General features: G+C 43.9%; 2 protein-coding genes across 5 annotated transcripts in view; both read left to right on the forward strand.

Annotated features, from left to right (window-relative positions):
* The window catches only part of ulk1b (unc-51 like autophagy activating kinase 1), a 42913-nt gene extending 41050 nt beyond the window's left edge, over nucleotides 1–1863 (forward strand). For all 4 annotated transcript variants that reach the window (XM_063210214.1, XM_063210216.1, XM_063210215.1 and 1 more), the window contains exons 27-28: nucleotides 346–481; nucleotides 1635–1863. In XM_063210214.1, the coding sequence (XP_063066284.1) occupies nucleotides 346–481; nucleotides 1635–1690 (192 nt within the window). In that variant the 3' untranslated portion in view covers nucleotides 1691–1863. The remainder of the gene's footprint in view (nucleotides 1–345; nucleotides 482–1634) is intronic.
* Nucleotides 1864–9909: 8046 nt separating this feature from the next.
* Nucleotides 9910–14316, forward strand: part of zgc:113162 (uncharacterized protein LOC553743 homolog) — a 73457-nt gene continuing 69050 nt past the window's right edge. Inside the window, exons 1-2 of the mRNA XM_063210219.1 lie at nucleotides 9910–10259; nucleotides 10839–10954. Of these exons, the coding sequence (XP_063066289.1) occupies nucleotides 10924–10954 (31 nt within the window). The 5' untranslated portion in view covers nucleotides 9910–10259; nucleotides 10839–10923. The remainder of the gene's footprint in view (nucleotides 10260–10838; nucleotides 10955–14316) is intronic.

The raw sequence follows: 14316 nt of genomic DNA on the forward strand, positions 1-14316 counted from the left end.
GTTGGTGCCTTGTGTCAGGGGTGGTTGTTCAGGGGGGTAAAGTGTGACTGAGTCACCAGGGCCTGATGGATATAGGGGGCCCACACACAGTCCGATTTATGAAGATACATGACTGCTGCTACGAACCTGCCTAGTGTCAGCCATGTCCACTGTCGAGCCACATAAAGGGAAGCTTATACACAGTGAACAATATATTTTACCAGTGAAAATGAATGAGATAATAAACAAACAACTTAATGAACCAGCTAATTCATGTTAAAATTTGATGTCACAGTTCGTTGAATATATGACTGTCCATTCACATGTACTAAATTCCCCATTTATGTTGTGTGATGCCATCTGCAGGTCCAGACAGCTGCACTGGATGAGATGTTCCACCAGGGGGAGCTCTCTGTGCAGCGCTACCACAAGGCCTTGCTGCTGATGGAGGGACTCTCCATGCTGCTGACCGAGAAGGCAGACATCCTCAGCCTCAGCAAGTGTAAGTGTCACGGAGGCCAACTAGCAGAGTGTGGCGTGGAACGTTTGGCCGGCCGCACATTGGCTCCGGCAGCACTGCGGCACACTTAACTTCCGACATAATTCGGACCCCCAAACCAAATTTCACACGAACATAGCATTGGTACTTGGTAGTCAATGGACGGCGCTGACAAAATAGAACTTGTCTCTAATTGCTATCCGACATTGGCGAATGTCCGCGGACATCGGCGCCAGTGTGCGGGGTTCTATATAAACAATGAAATCAAACTTTTGCCCAGCAGTGCTCAGCACTTTGTCGGACCCGGTGTGCAGGAGCCCTTAGTAAAAACCTCCCTACCGAAGCCTCATACAGTATCGGTAGCGCTGGGCCATCTGTCTGGTCCATTATTCCAGTGTTATCGTGCTGTAACTGCCATTGACGAGGTGGCGAGTTCCAGACCCAGAGGGGGACGGACTGCACGGGAACACCTTGGGTTACATAAGCACTGCCCCCCATATGCCCATTATCTCAACACTGTGTGACTCTTAAAGTGATACTGTTCCATTTTTGGAAATAAGCTCATTTTACACCCCCCCTTGAGTTAAATAACTGACTTTACCTGTCTTCTATACTTCGTTCTCTGGCTATGGCAGTGAAAATGTTACCTCCATGCTAGCAGTTAACATTGAGTCCTATGAGACCAGCTGGCGGCTAACTGGTCTGATAGGACTCAATGTTAACTGCTAGCTTGGAGGTAAAATTTGCACTGCCATAGCCAGAAAACGGTTGAAAGTAAGGGAACGGTAAAACCCTATTATTTAACTCAAGGGGAGGTGTAAAATAAGCTTATTTCCAAAAATGGGACAGTATCACTTTAACTATTTCATTATTGGTATTACACACCTTGGTCTTATAATTAAACACTTGTCCCTTTGCCACTTGTGATGTTGACATCTATACAACTTTATAGCCTTGCCACTCTAGTTTTGTTTTAGAGGAAACATTATAATAAAAGATAACAAATCTTGAGCCTTGATGTCAGCTGAGGCAAATTAATGTTCTTTTTTACGGGTATGGTCTTTCCAAACAATGAAGCACAAACACAGTGAAGTACATTTGCGTGATGTATATTAGTGTTGATTGCTTTGGTCTTGTTCTGTGTGTGTCTCTGCAGGTAAGCAGTGTATTGAACGGCGTCTCACCGCTCTACAGTCTGGCCTGTGTGTGTAAACGCCCCTCCCTCCTGTAGCGGGAGAACAGACCACATGCAGCTCAAGCAGCCCGGGACATCTTGACACCCACCTCCCTTGCTTCCATCTCTCTCTCTCTCTCTCTCTCTCTCTCTCTCTCTCTCTCTCTCTCTCTCTCTCACTCTCACGCTCTCTCTCTCTTTCTCTCTCTCTCTCTGTCTATCTATCTGTCTTTATCTCTATCTCTCTCTCTCTCTCTCTCTGTCTTTATCTCTATCTCTCTCTCACGCTCTCTCTCACGCTCTCTCTCTCTCTCTCTCTCTCTCTCTCTCACACGCTCTCTCTCAATCTCTCTCATGCTCTCTCACTCGCTCTCTCTCTCTCGCTCTCTCTCTCTCTCTCTCTCTCTCTCTCTCTCTCTCTCTGTCTTTATCTGTATCTCTCTCTCTCACGCTCTCTCTCTCTCTCTCTCTCACGCTCTCTCTCTATCTCTCTCATGCTCTCTCTCTCCCTCTCACCCGCTCTCTCTCTCGCTCTCTCTCTCTTTCTCTCTCTCTCGCTCTCTCTCTCCCTCTCACCCGCTCTCTCTCTCTCTCTCGCTCTCTCTCGCTCTCGCTCTCTCTCTCTATCTCTCGTCCTCCATCAGCTGTACATCTGTACCCCTCTGCTCAGTGACTGCACAGCAGATACCAGTGAAGAGGACTGTTGGTCCTGTTCTGTCCAGACCAGTCGGTCAGTATGGCTCCCTGCCTGCTGGCAAAAGGGCACTCCAGCGATGGCAGCCGCAGCTCTGGGGTCAATGGGCACACACACCACACCACAGACATACAGTACATACACACTACCTGCACGGCATGATGGGAGGCTGGGGAAGGAAAGAGGCTGCTTCCTGTTTCCTGTCTTGCTGTGCCCCCACCTGACTTGGTTCACTAATCACCCAACCAACACAGAGGACACAAGACAAGACGCGGCAACCAGAAGTGTGGAGCCCTCTGAATACTTCCCCCGAGCGAACGCCATAGCCTACCGGAGATTACACCAAGACTGAAGTGATAATATCATTCCTGTAGTAGTCTCTTATCCAAGTTCTTTTCTCCACCTCAAGCTGACAGAAATCTCAGTGTGATTATGCTCATAAGGTTTCCTGGGATCATAAGAATCCTTCGCAGCAGTATCTATACATGTAAGGAACAAACTGTCTGCTTAACAGTATATGATCGAGGCGAGTATATTGTTGTGCTCTAGATGTTTAAAGAAATATGCAGGTGTGTGGACCCCCAAAAAAGAGCAGTTCAGGATGAGAGTAGTTTGGCACACTGAATAAGACATCCTTTTTGTTTACATACATCTGCTCCATGTCAGCCTTCACTGACCACCGGCAGACCCCCTTAAAGTCTTAGATTAGTTTAGTTTAGTTTAGTTTTGCGGTGTAATACGTAGTCTAGGTATCAGGTAAACACGATTCATTACTTATTGGATTCATACGTAAACCATTCCCCACCACCTTATGTTGGACCAATGATTGAGTTTGACCTTTACAGACAGTAGTACTACACCTTATTTAATACTTTTATTTTTCTTCTGAGGAGAGTGACCCTGTGAATGTTTTGGACCAGAAGCCAAGGATATGAGGAAAAGTTTGAATGTTGAAAAGGGCAACAGTGTGTTGCCTCTGTTGTTCCATTAGTGTGGCTGAAGCTGAAGAAATGGAGTTGGTCATTCTCACCAACAATATTGATCTGGAAAGAAATCCTATTTATTTATTATTCCCCCAGTTGTTTTTCTGTTGTTTTTGTTTTACGCTTCGTACCCTCACGGCTAAAGCTTAAGTCCAAGTTCTGAAATGGAGAACGCGTGACAACTACCTTATTGCACTTTAGAAAATCACCATTGACCACAAAGGAGCGGACAAAGGGGTGGTAAATCACGTTTTTTTTACGTTATTTGTTACTTTGTGTTAATTGTCATCGTATCATCACCACCCTCCTTTATCCTCCTATATTTGATTTTGATGTACGTATAGAAACATACAGTATGCTGTCGTGTGCTTGCAAGAGACTGCATAAATATTCCTCGTGGTGTGATCTGTAGAGGAGGGAACAAACTGATGATTCCAGTTGAACTATTGATTGAAAATGATTGGGGGTAAAAACGTTGTTGGAATAATGTTTACCCCTCACCCTCTGTACACTTTGCTTAATACCATGTGTTGCATGAGCCTTGAGAAGACAGGCGTTGAGTTGACTGGCATGTCAGTATTGGTGCAATATTGCCTGGAAATGAATGACCCGTCAGTGCAACAGCAGAATCCAGGAGATGTGCTTGATGTTCTTCAAGTGCGGATAGTGGCCGTCTGACAATCTTGGAGCTGCAGCACTGATAGACTAGTATCATGTAGCAATAGCTTTCTCACTACAGTCTAGGCAGAGGACTACAGGTGTTTCACCCTGCTTTAATGGCATTGGCTTACATGACCTTGACCGAGGAGGGTCAGTTGAGTTTGTTTTAATATGACTCTGCTTTCGGTGCTTTTAAGGGTCTTGGTGTGCTGTGCTGTGCTGTGCTGAGTCGTGGACTTGCCTCCAGCCTGGTTAGTTTAAATGCTAAACCCCTCAACTGAAATGCTTGCACTGCTTTGCCATTGGAGAGGACCCCTATAGCGTAGGAGTTTACTTGGCAGAGGGGAGCCTTGACTGCTGTTGTTCCAGGAACAGCCTTTACATACTAGATACATAGGTAGATCATTTTATCAGAATATGTTTGCTAGAAGTCAGTTTAGGTTTAGACTTCTCCTATTACATTATCGAGTAGTCTTTCTGTAGAGTTTTAGGTTGTTTTATTTGTAGATGTATTGTAGGATGTGTTAAGTTATAATGCTGTTGTTTTTTCTGTATCTGAACAGGGAAAAGAATGAAGCTATCAAGGAAGGTGTTTTAAATGTGCCTTTTGATTTTAGAAAACGGAAGACAAAAAAAAGCAAACAAAACTTTGTACACTGAAAAAAAGATGCTGTTCTATGCTGTTATATGTTAGCTTTTTGTTGTTCTGATGAGAGGATGGGCATGATTATTGAGCTAAGGTTTATACTCGCCTTTTTGGATTGTTGGGGTGTGTGATTGAAGTATAGATTTATTTTTGGACAGTGTGCGTGTAAGGATATGCAGTATGTGCGTGTTTGTGTTTGATTAGTGTTTAAGTGAATTGATTGTGTGACGTTGTGTTGTTTTGACGGCCATATGAGGTGGCAGTAGCAGTCAAAGACGGCATTGACACAGACAGGCCTCTTTGATGGCTACAGAATGGAACCGGGATCCCGTTTCTCGAAAGCATCGTTGCTAACCAGTTAGCAACTTACTAAGTTTCCAATAGGAGGTTGCATTGCAACCAAGTAAGTTGCTAACTTTGTTAGCAACGATGTTGTCGAGAAACGCACCCCAGATGGTCCTGTTCTGGTTTGAAAGGCCAGTTGGTTGTTTTATGTTGTTTTCCATGTCCAGTGGACTGGGATAGTTCTATTTTGGTGCACTCGTTGACACACAAGTGTGTTGCCTTTTTTCTTTGGCAAAAGCAGATCTATTTTTTAAAACTCAAATAAGCTCATTCCCTCTGTTACATCGGTCATACTGTACTGTGAAGAAGAGTTTTAGATTTCATCGTCATTCCAGCTTGATATCGACTCCTTGTTATGCTGTGCATTGCGTTTATGTAGTCTGTCTGCGTCACCAACAAAGATAATAGAAACTAGCTTATTGTTACCCTTAGTGAGAACTGGAAAATGAAACATTTTTTTGGTTTATTGCAAATCTCGAATTGGCAGTAGATAGAAATAGAGACATGACACAGTTTGCACGATGACCTCTGGTGAATAAGACACTAACTATATTTTGACACATAAACGTGCTACAGTGAGCTTTCACAAGTATTTTCATACAGTTTGACTCTGCTCTGATGGATATATGATCAGATTATAACAAATATAGTACCGCCAGCTCTTGTACGTTATGGACAGTATAATACCAACAAGCCTCTGTCCCCTTCTCTTCCTATCACTTTGTATATAAGGATTATAAATTAAATTACTGCTTTACATGTATATAAATTAATTGCATGGGAAGATTTTGCCTATCCCTTTTGGCCCACCAAAGACAAGATGCTGACTTTACCCTCTCCGTCGCTTGACTGTTAATAAAACCATCGCTACGAGTCTGTTTACCAAGCAAATCTAAAGGAACTTCACCACACATACAGTAAACACATTCTGTCGATGTTCATGAGGTGGAACTTTTGCTTTTGAACACCAAGAAGGTTCAAAATCAATAAAGTGAAAGTTGAAATGAATCGTCTGTGTGTCATTTCTTTTTTGTTAGGAACCCATGGACTGGAGAAATAGGGCCCGGGCACTTTTGGCTTAAAGGGGGCCCTCCTAATTAGCGGCGCAGAACTGATTCACTGGTGGGCCCCGTATGACAGATGGACAGTTCAGCCCTAGGTAGCATGGGAGTCGCTAGGGCCCCATGTACAGAATGTGGAGGTAGCTCACACAGTTGGATATAGTCAGGGCCGCGTTATCCTATGGTGCAACCGGTGCTGCAGCACCGGGCCCCGCCACTAGAGGGGGCCCCGGACGTCGTGAGATTGGAAAATATGAAACGATATTTTGAGACAATCAATTGTACTTTTGACGCATTTCGCCATCCGTAGGCAAGCAGAGGCGCATATGCATATCTTGTCACCAGGCTAGACAGGCAGCTTGGGCCCCCAAGACTGTAGCTGGGGAACAGTAGTGGCGATTTGTTACAAGTGTTCTTTCTTTTTAATCTTCGCTTGGCCCCCCTACTGAGCCTAGAATCGCCTCTGCATGCACGCAGGAATTGGAGGTCGGAACTTATCATTTCAGTCAGATGCTTCTGGTTGTGTGCCACCAGTGAAAACGGTGGTCATTAATTTTATAGTTTCATGATGGGCTACTGTCTAAAAAAGATGTGAGAAACTCGGCGTCAGCACTTGCTTCAGATTGTACGGATAAACTTCAGCCCGGCATGGATTAACGCATTGAAGAGAAGGTTGGCAACGTTATCCATTTTTGTAATGTCAGTGTTATAATTGCTTTTTGTAATTGTTGCATAGCGATCATGGACTTGTGCAATCATGTAGGCCTAAGCTAAGCAAACAAAGCACAGCACACCAACCTAACTTTATCTTATTCTATTGTTAAAACATGGGGAAATAAATCACGCATCCAAATGCATTCGCGAAACAAAAGTCTTGCATGGCGCGGCGAGGACCACTTCTGGGGTTTTTTAAAAAGTGTTCACAATAATGCTACGTAGCAAGTGCACCAACCAGCAATCAAAGTTCTGACAATCTGACAACAACAGGGCAAGCCAATCTAGCAAACACTAAAATGATATAGGCTAGTCGCATTTTCCTAAAGCAATGTTATGGCCATTTCCCTAAAGCACTGTAATAGGTCTAATGTCGATGCTCTGTCAGCGTATATCTTTGCGTTCGGCTTTGTGTTCAGTTAAAACATGCCTGGGTACCACACGCGGATTGTTCAGTTAGCAAGTATCTGGGAGGGGGAAAAAAACTTGCGTGATACATCCACATCCACACATCTAAACATTTGGCCTACGAGTTTGCACCGTAATCTACTGCAATGATTGCACACTATTGCATTGTAATGCACCATATAGATGAAAACCGCTGACTTCTTAATTGGTAGCCTTTATGGTACATTTTGAGGGGAATTCGTGACAGCTTCACTTTGCTGTGGTTCGCTGCTAAGGGGATTCCCCTTCCTCGCGTCAAGCGACAGCTGACTGAGTAGGCTATACTTTCCTTTGACAGACAGCCAGTCTTTCCAAGGCCATTGGAAGTTACATTAATTAACACGTGTTTCCCACGACGGTTTCGATTCGACAAATTGGTCGGCAGCAACGTAGCAAAAATAAGAGACTTTTGGTTGTGCTTCTGTTTGGTAGTTCTAGCTGAACCGACGTTTACTCTGCTAAACGGTAGTGCACAGAATCTCCTCCCTGTCAGCTGGCTAGGCTTCCAATGGCTTGCGTTGCGACTGGTGAACTCAGCAGGGGGTTCCGCGCACCCTTTTTTTGTGTTGGAGTAGAACGTGTAGCCTGGGTTGTTTCATGCGTTTTGAATATGGCTATGGCTCATTATAATGTGGTGTAGGGGCCCCGGATTGCGTCTGCACCGGGCCCCGGCGAGGGTTAACGCGGCCCTGGATATAGTATGTAAATATTAATTTGGGTGGCCGTGGGGGTGTTGGAGTCCATCAAAACTGGTTGTATATAGGGCCCAAAATGTTTTGCTACAGGGTTGTGCGACAGGTAGTTGATTGATTCCGACTTGCAATCCAGTGTCCACAAGTTTAATGCCTTATCTTCAGTCCTACACCAGCCAAATGCTTTCAAAACATAGAAGACAGGGGCCCACAGAGATCAAAATTCTGCAGTAGATCTGCTCTGCTGAACTGCATCTCTTCTACTTCTACTTCCTCTTCCTTACGCCAGAGATTCTTTAAGTATATACAGATATGCCAATGTAATAGGTTGCTATGGGCACCTAACATGACCAGGTTCCGGTCTGCCTAAAGGGGCGTGTCATAATACTCCTAGCATTGAATAGAACAGTCCTTAGGTCTGCCTAGGTCTTCCTAAAGGGGGATTTCCCCCCTCCCCCTTGCAATTGTAGAACCCGGAAACAATGGGCCAACGGAACCTCTCTCTCTCTCTACTCTCTCTGCTTACGCTATGCCTCTTTTCCACTGCCAGCTTTCTGGTAGGCCTACAGCTGGACACAGCACAACTTGGCCGCCACTTTTTGCTTTACGATTGAGTGGTGACATATTCGAAAAAGCAAAAAGTGGTGGCCGAGTCGCGCTGTGTCGAGCTGAAGGTCTACCAGAAAACCGGGAGTGGAAAAAGAGCCGTATGTGACATGCAGAATGCCTGCTGAAATGCATCTCTTCTACTGGCCCTTATACAAGTATTAGTGACATGCTGAAGGCCTGATGCATTCTCATACAAATCAGCCAAGGCTGCTTGAACACTGGAGGTGATTTTACTTAATTTGGTGTACAGTACATTAATTCTAGCCTGTTCATCAGGAAATTAATCAAATTACTCCTTATAACAGTATATTTATTTTCTGTATTAGATTTAACAATACCTTTTCAATTTAACATTTTTGTGACAGGAGATACTTCTTTTCATACAAACAGAGAAGTATACCTAAACACATACTTATTTGGTATTTTGATATCTGCTGGAAGGAAAGCTGTCACAAGGCACTGGTTGCAACCAGACGCACCTACTGGCGGAATGGATCGATCTGGTCAATGACATGTAGGCTATTTAATGGAGAAAATCTCTTTTTCTCACAGGTTGCAGATGGGGAGGTTTGAGAAGTTGTGGGCGGGGTGGGAGGTGCGGGGGTGAAAGTACCTGGTCTCTGTGATATGGTTTTGTTTTGTATTTTTTGTTTGTTTGTTTGCTGGTTTGTTTTTGCATTGTTGTTTTTGTTTGTTCTTTCTTCTTGTTGATTTTCAAAACAATATATATATCGGGACGTAGACCTACATGTCACTTTTTATTTCAAGGAACAAACATCCTTATTTACAAACACATCCATATTTACAACATGCAGTTATAGCATTTCTCCACCAGGAGTCTCTGCAACACATTGCAAGCAGACCAGAGGTCTTTATGTAGGCACCCGCTCTGTTGCAGACTCACTTCACTTATTCAGTTGAATAAATCCCCTCATATTATTATTTTAAGCAGGCCATCTAGCATGTTACGGGAGGAGATATGTGTTGTTGGTCTTTTGAAGCACTGCACTTCATTATGATTCAATAATAATAATTCAATATGAAGTCACTAGGCTACAGTATATTCCTACTCCCGGTGAATGTTAGGTCTACACTTTATTATTATTATTAGCCTAGTAGTAGGCCTAGCCTAGTAATATATTTACTCAACACAAGTCTGCTGGAAGACCGACAGGGTTGTGACAGGTGTCACTAAAATGCACGTCTAACTTGTTGGGTGTAGCCTACTACATAGGGCCTACAGACATAGGTCTACAGAATAAAGAGCCAGTCAGCCCATCTCTGCGCTTTCCATTCCCATTGACACCACATTGTGCTTCACGGGTTTAATGAGTTTCTAGCCTATGATGAAGAATTGCAAATATACCGTAATGTAAGGGGGGGGGGCAAAAGCGTTAGTTGAAGTTAACTTTGCTATCCACCTGTTGGCAGAGCACACCATGAGCGTCCCCAAGACAACCGACCTAACAGCGATGTCATTACACAGCAGAATGGAGCGCGCGCAGGGAAGCGGGGAGCGCGCTCATTGGTCGGTTGATGAGGTGGAGGATTGAATACGGTCGCAATTTCGTTACAGCGGCACCAGAGCTTGCAACAGTTTAGCCACAGAAACGCAATCGTGTTGAGAATTTACTTTCTAACGCGTCTAACATTACCACAACGCTGGAGCGGTTATTATCACCGAGCGCTTCTTCTATTCTGCAAGACGCAGTAACGTCTGTCATCATTGGCACAACACGATAACCATCTCCAACGAGTAAGATCGAATCACCTGTTTGCTTGATTGTTTATTTGTTGTAGCGTTAGATAGCTCCCTTGCCTGCTTGCTGTGATGCTGTTTGTGCAAAGGTTGTAGAAGTATTGTCTCCCAGCTGATAGTAGCATTCGAATATCGAGTGTGTTGGCAAGAAACAGAGCAGCGTTCTGTGTAAACATCTAGGACACCCGTATTGTTGGCAATTGTTTGCATTCCACATTTCTTCGAGGTATTAGGCCTACTTCTCCGTGGTAGGCTATTTTGCTTCACCAATGACTGTTTTTGACGCATTGGACTGGATTCAAGCGTTTGAGTCATGTGTTACAGACTCACATTCTGTGTGTGTAGGCTATGGAATGTTGCCACTGGTTGCTGTTCATGTCCATGTGAGCTTCTCAGTGTCAGTACTGTTATGGCCGGTCTGTGTAGTTCTATGTGTCAGTGTTATGGCCAGTGTGTGTAGTTCTATGTGTCAGCGTCATAGTCATACTCAACAACCTCCCTCCTGATGATAACTGTGTTTGCATGAGTGTCCTATATCATCATGTCCTGTATGCCTCTGTATGTCTGTTTCCCTAGTCCCTGGGTCAGAGATCCCGCTTCGCTTTTGCTTCCTCTACATGTGTGTCAAGCAAGGCGCTGTCTCCCCCTCCATCCCGGCAAGATGCACATGAACAGCTTGATGAATCACTGGAGTGAGTATACTTGCTCCCTATTCCGAAAGTGTCAACTTGCTCCTCTGTCTCTCTTTATTTTACTTAGTTTTACTAGTACTGTTTACTAGTTTTGCTTATTAGTGCTGTTCATGCGATTCCACATATGCTGTGGTGCTCTTATTTGATGTCTTCTTCTTCCAGGGTAGCCTATGTACATGTATATTGCCGCCTGTGAGGCACACCGAGCCTATTGGATATATGATATGGATATCTTCATCGGCTGTGGCTGGTTGCTCTGTGTACGTGTACGCAGTTAAAAAAGAAATGTGGGTTGTGTAGATGGCAGAATCTATAATTAGGTGTTATGTCAGTTGTGCTCGACTCTCTGCATGGTTTTGTATGCTACAGGAGAAATTGCATAACTCAAGTGGACTTACTGCGTCAGCTGTTGCTCTCAAACGAACAGAGGATAATTTACACTGACAAATCATTCAGAATTGTCATTTTGATACCCACACACACACACCCACATCACTGGTGCACTGCAGCTGAAAGCTAGGATATTTTATCCATTTAGGCTTCCAAAATGGGACAGTTCTCCATGGCCTACTATCACAATTTCCTCACGCCTGGCATGAAAGCCTTGCGGATGATCAGATACCCCCCACAGGAATACCAAGTCTTCAGAGCACAATACAGGGATGAGTTTTAATAGTGAGTGTGTGGCATATTCGAGAGAAAGAGAGCACTCGTTTTCTGTGCCACTTTATCACTGGTACACTTTTGTATACAAGACAATACTTGGTCTATTGCCACCCTACATCTGCAGCTTCATCACAGTAAGGAAAATTGGCTCTTATGGTGCTTATTATGCTTCCAATGACCATTTGCTACTCTCTGTCCCCTGTTTTTGTACAGAATTTTGTACACAATTGATTTGTTATTATTTTAATGCAACTGAAGTTTTAATTTTGTAACTTGTGTTGCCACTTGGCCAGAACGCCCTTGTAAAAGACATTTTTAATCTCTATGGGTCTTTTTTCCTGGCAAAATAAAGGCTAAATAATACAAAAATAATACAAAAAGTTGGTTTTTATTGCGGCCCTCATGCCTGGGCAGGGCTTGATTGGGACCAGAAAAGAATGGCCTGGTAATTTTTTGTGTGGGTTCCTCAAATTGTGGGCCAATCTGTTCGAATTTCTTTCTTTTTTCTTTTTTTTAAACAACATCGCCCCCCGAGGACGGTCGGCCCACCGGGAAATGCCCTGTATAGTGTTGTCTTAAAAAGTAGAAAAGACACACTCACACTATCACCTAATGATTCTCACAGTTCTTAACTGGGTGCTGAATCCCACATAAACCATACATGAATGAATGAAGGAAGCAAAGGAACGTTTCATGCATGTACAAATCTGAAGAGTGCTGCTGTCCTTTGCTTCCTTCATTCTGTATAGTGTATGCCAGAAAATCAGTGCAGTAGGCTACTGTGCCCTGCCGTGATCTCCTGGGTCTTGGGCCGTGTGTTTGCTTTCGGGAGACCTAGCTAGCTGTGTCAATGTTAGCTGTCCTTTTACTGAACAAAAGGAGAACCAAGTTGTTTTATTGGTAACGTGTGTTGTCTCTGGTCTGGAACACTGTGAACACATAGTGATGTCTGCTTTAGGGATTTGACGGGTTGGAGATGTGTGGAAATAACATTGTGGCACTTGTCATAAATCAGTTATTTATTCCTGGAGGCTCATGTGTAACATAGCTGACGGATGGAATGATCAGGGGACTGGCAGACAGATAGGTTGGTTGGAGAATCAGTCAGAAAACAGCACCAGGTGTAACTGTCTGTGAGACAGTGTTGTCATTTGAAGTCTTACATTTATAATATGTGTTGTGTTGAATTCATTATTTTGTGATGTGTTTTAAAAAAAGATATGATTTCATGTATGTTCTGAAAGGAATAATTCCATGCTGTTAAAAAAAAACCCTCATTATGTCTATGCAATAATTCATTGGTTGTGTGTGAGTGACGTGAGGCGGATGTAATGAACAGAGAATTAGGGGGAATACACGGGGGAGATACTGAGGACTTTTGTGCTCTGCTGTGCATAACTTCAGAAAGAAAGATGGACTCTGCACAAGGTTAAGGCACCAACGTTGTCATGATGTTTATGAACACATCTGTATGAAGCGTGGCCATTGTCTTAACCCGTGCAGCTACACCAGGAATCAATGTGTTGGCACCAAGGCAAGCCTCACATGCTGACATGGATTTTTTTCCGAGTTTGTTATCTGACACATGAGTGAATCTCACGTTTTTGGGCCAAGTCAGAAAAGAAAAAGTATCAGTTAGTTTTCTGCCACATGGTGAAAGGACTCTTTTTAAGTTTGCTCTCTGCCATATGGGGTGAATCTCACAAGTCTCGACGGTTTGTTGAGCTGAGTCTATATTTACACGGGCTGTCTCTGCATCTACCGTGCGTTCTTGAGGGTGTTGGCTGTGTTTGCACGTTCAGCCAGAGAAATCCGGACTGTGTTGTTTCACAGATGAGCTCCAAGTGCGTAACTTCGCCAATTACCTAAGAAATGCTATGGTCCTGCAGTGGTTGTATGAAGTGTTGTGGTCCACCACTGCAGTTATACCCCACCCCCCCTTGTGTGTGTATATGATGTGTTTTAGTCAAATGTCAGACATTTATTTATTCTTTGTGTAGCCTAAATGTGTTTTTTAGACTTCATGTTTATGTGTCATGTGTCTTGTGGTTCTGATGTAAGGACAGCCATCTTCTCTTTTTAAACTGCAAACCCAGTTTACCTTCGGGTACCAATAAAGTTGAACTGAACTGAAGTGAACTGAAATGTGACTGCAGCATGTGTGTGTGTCATCTCAGCTGGCTGATGTCATCAGGCCACTTTCAGTTGTTACTTGAACTTCTTCATTTGCATGACTCCTGGAGTAATTTAGCGCCCCTCTACTAAACATGCTCCTATCACGTTACAGTATGAGAGAGAGAGAGAGAGAGAGAGAGAGAGAGAGAGAGAGAGAGAGAGAGAGAGAGAGAGAGAGAGAGAGAGAGAGAGAGAGAGAGAGAGAGAGAGAGAGAGAGAGAGAGAGAGAGAGAGAGAGAGAGAGAGAGAGAATGGAGTATAGACTACGGTGCTATGTCCCCTGTCTGCTGTGCAGTGTGCCCCCATAGTTTGGCAGGTGAGGGAATGCAGCCCGTCTTCAATAGAAAAGGAGTACTGTAGCCTATATATGCAGTAACTCTGTGTGTGGCCAGGTGGTTTAGTTCTAGTGCAAGGGAGGGAGAACTTGCTGTATGAATGAGGGCTTTCTTACACTTTATATGGCAGACTTTGCTGTGTGGCCGAAGAATGTTTGGGGTGTGCGTGCATGTATTTGTGTGCGT

Source organism: Engraulis encrasicolus, chromosome 11 (assembly GCF_034702125.1).
Source record: "Engraulis encrasicolus isolate BLACKSEA-1 chromosome 11, IST_EnEncr_1.0, whole genome shotgun sequence".
Lineage (NCBI taxonomy): Eukaryota > Metazoa > Chordata > Actinopteri > Clupeiformes > Engraulidae > Engraulis > Engraulis encrasicolus.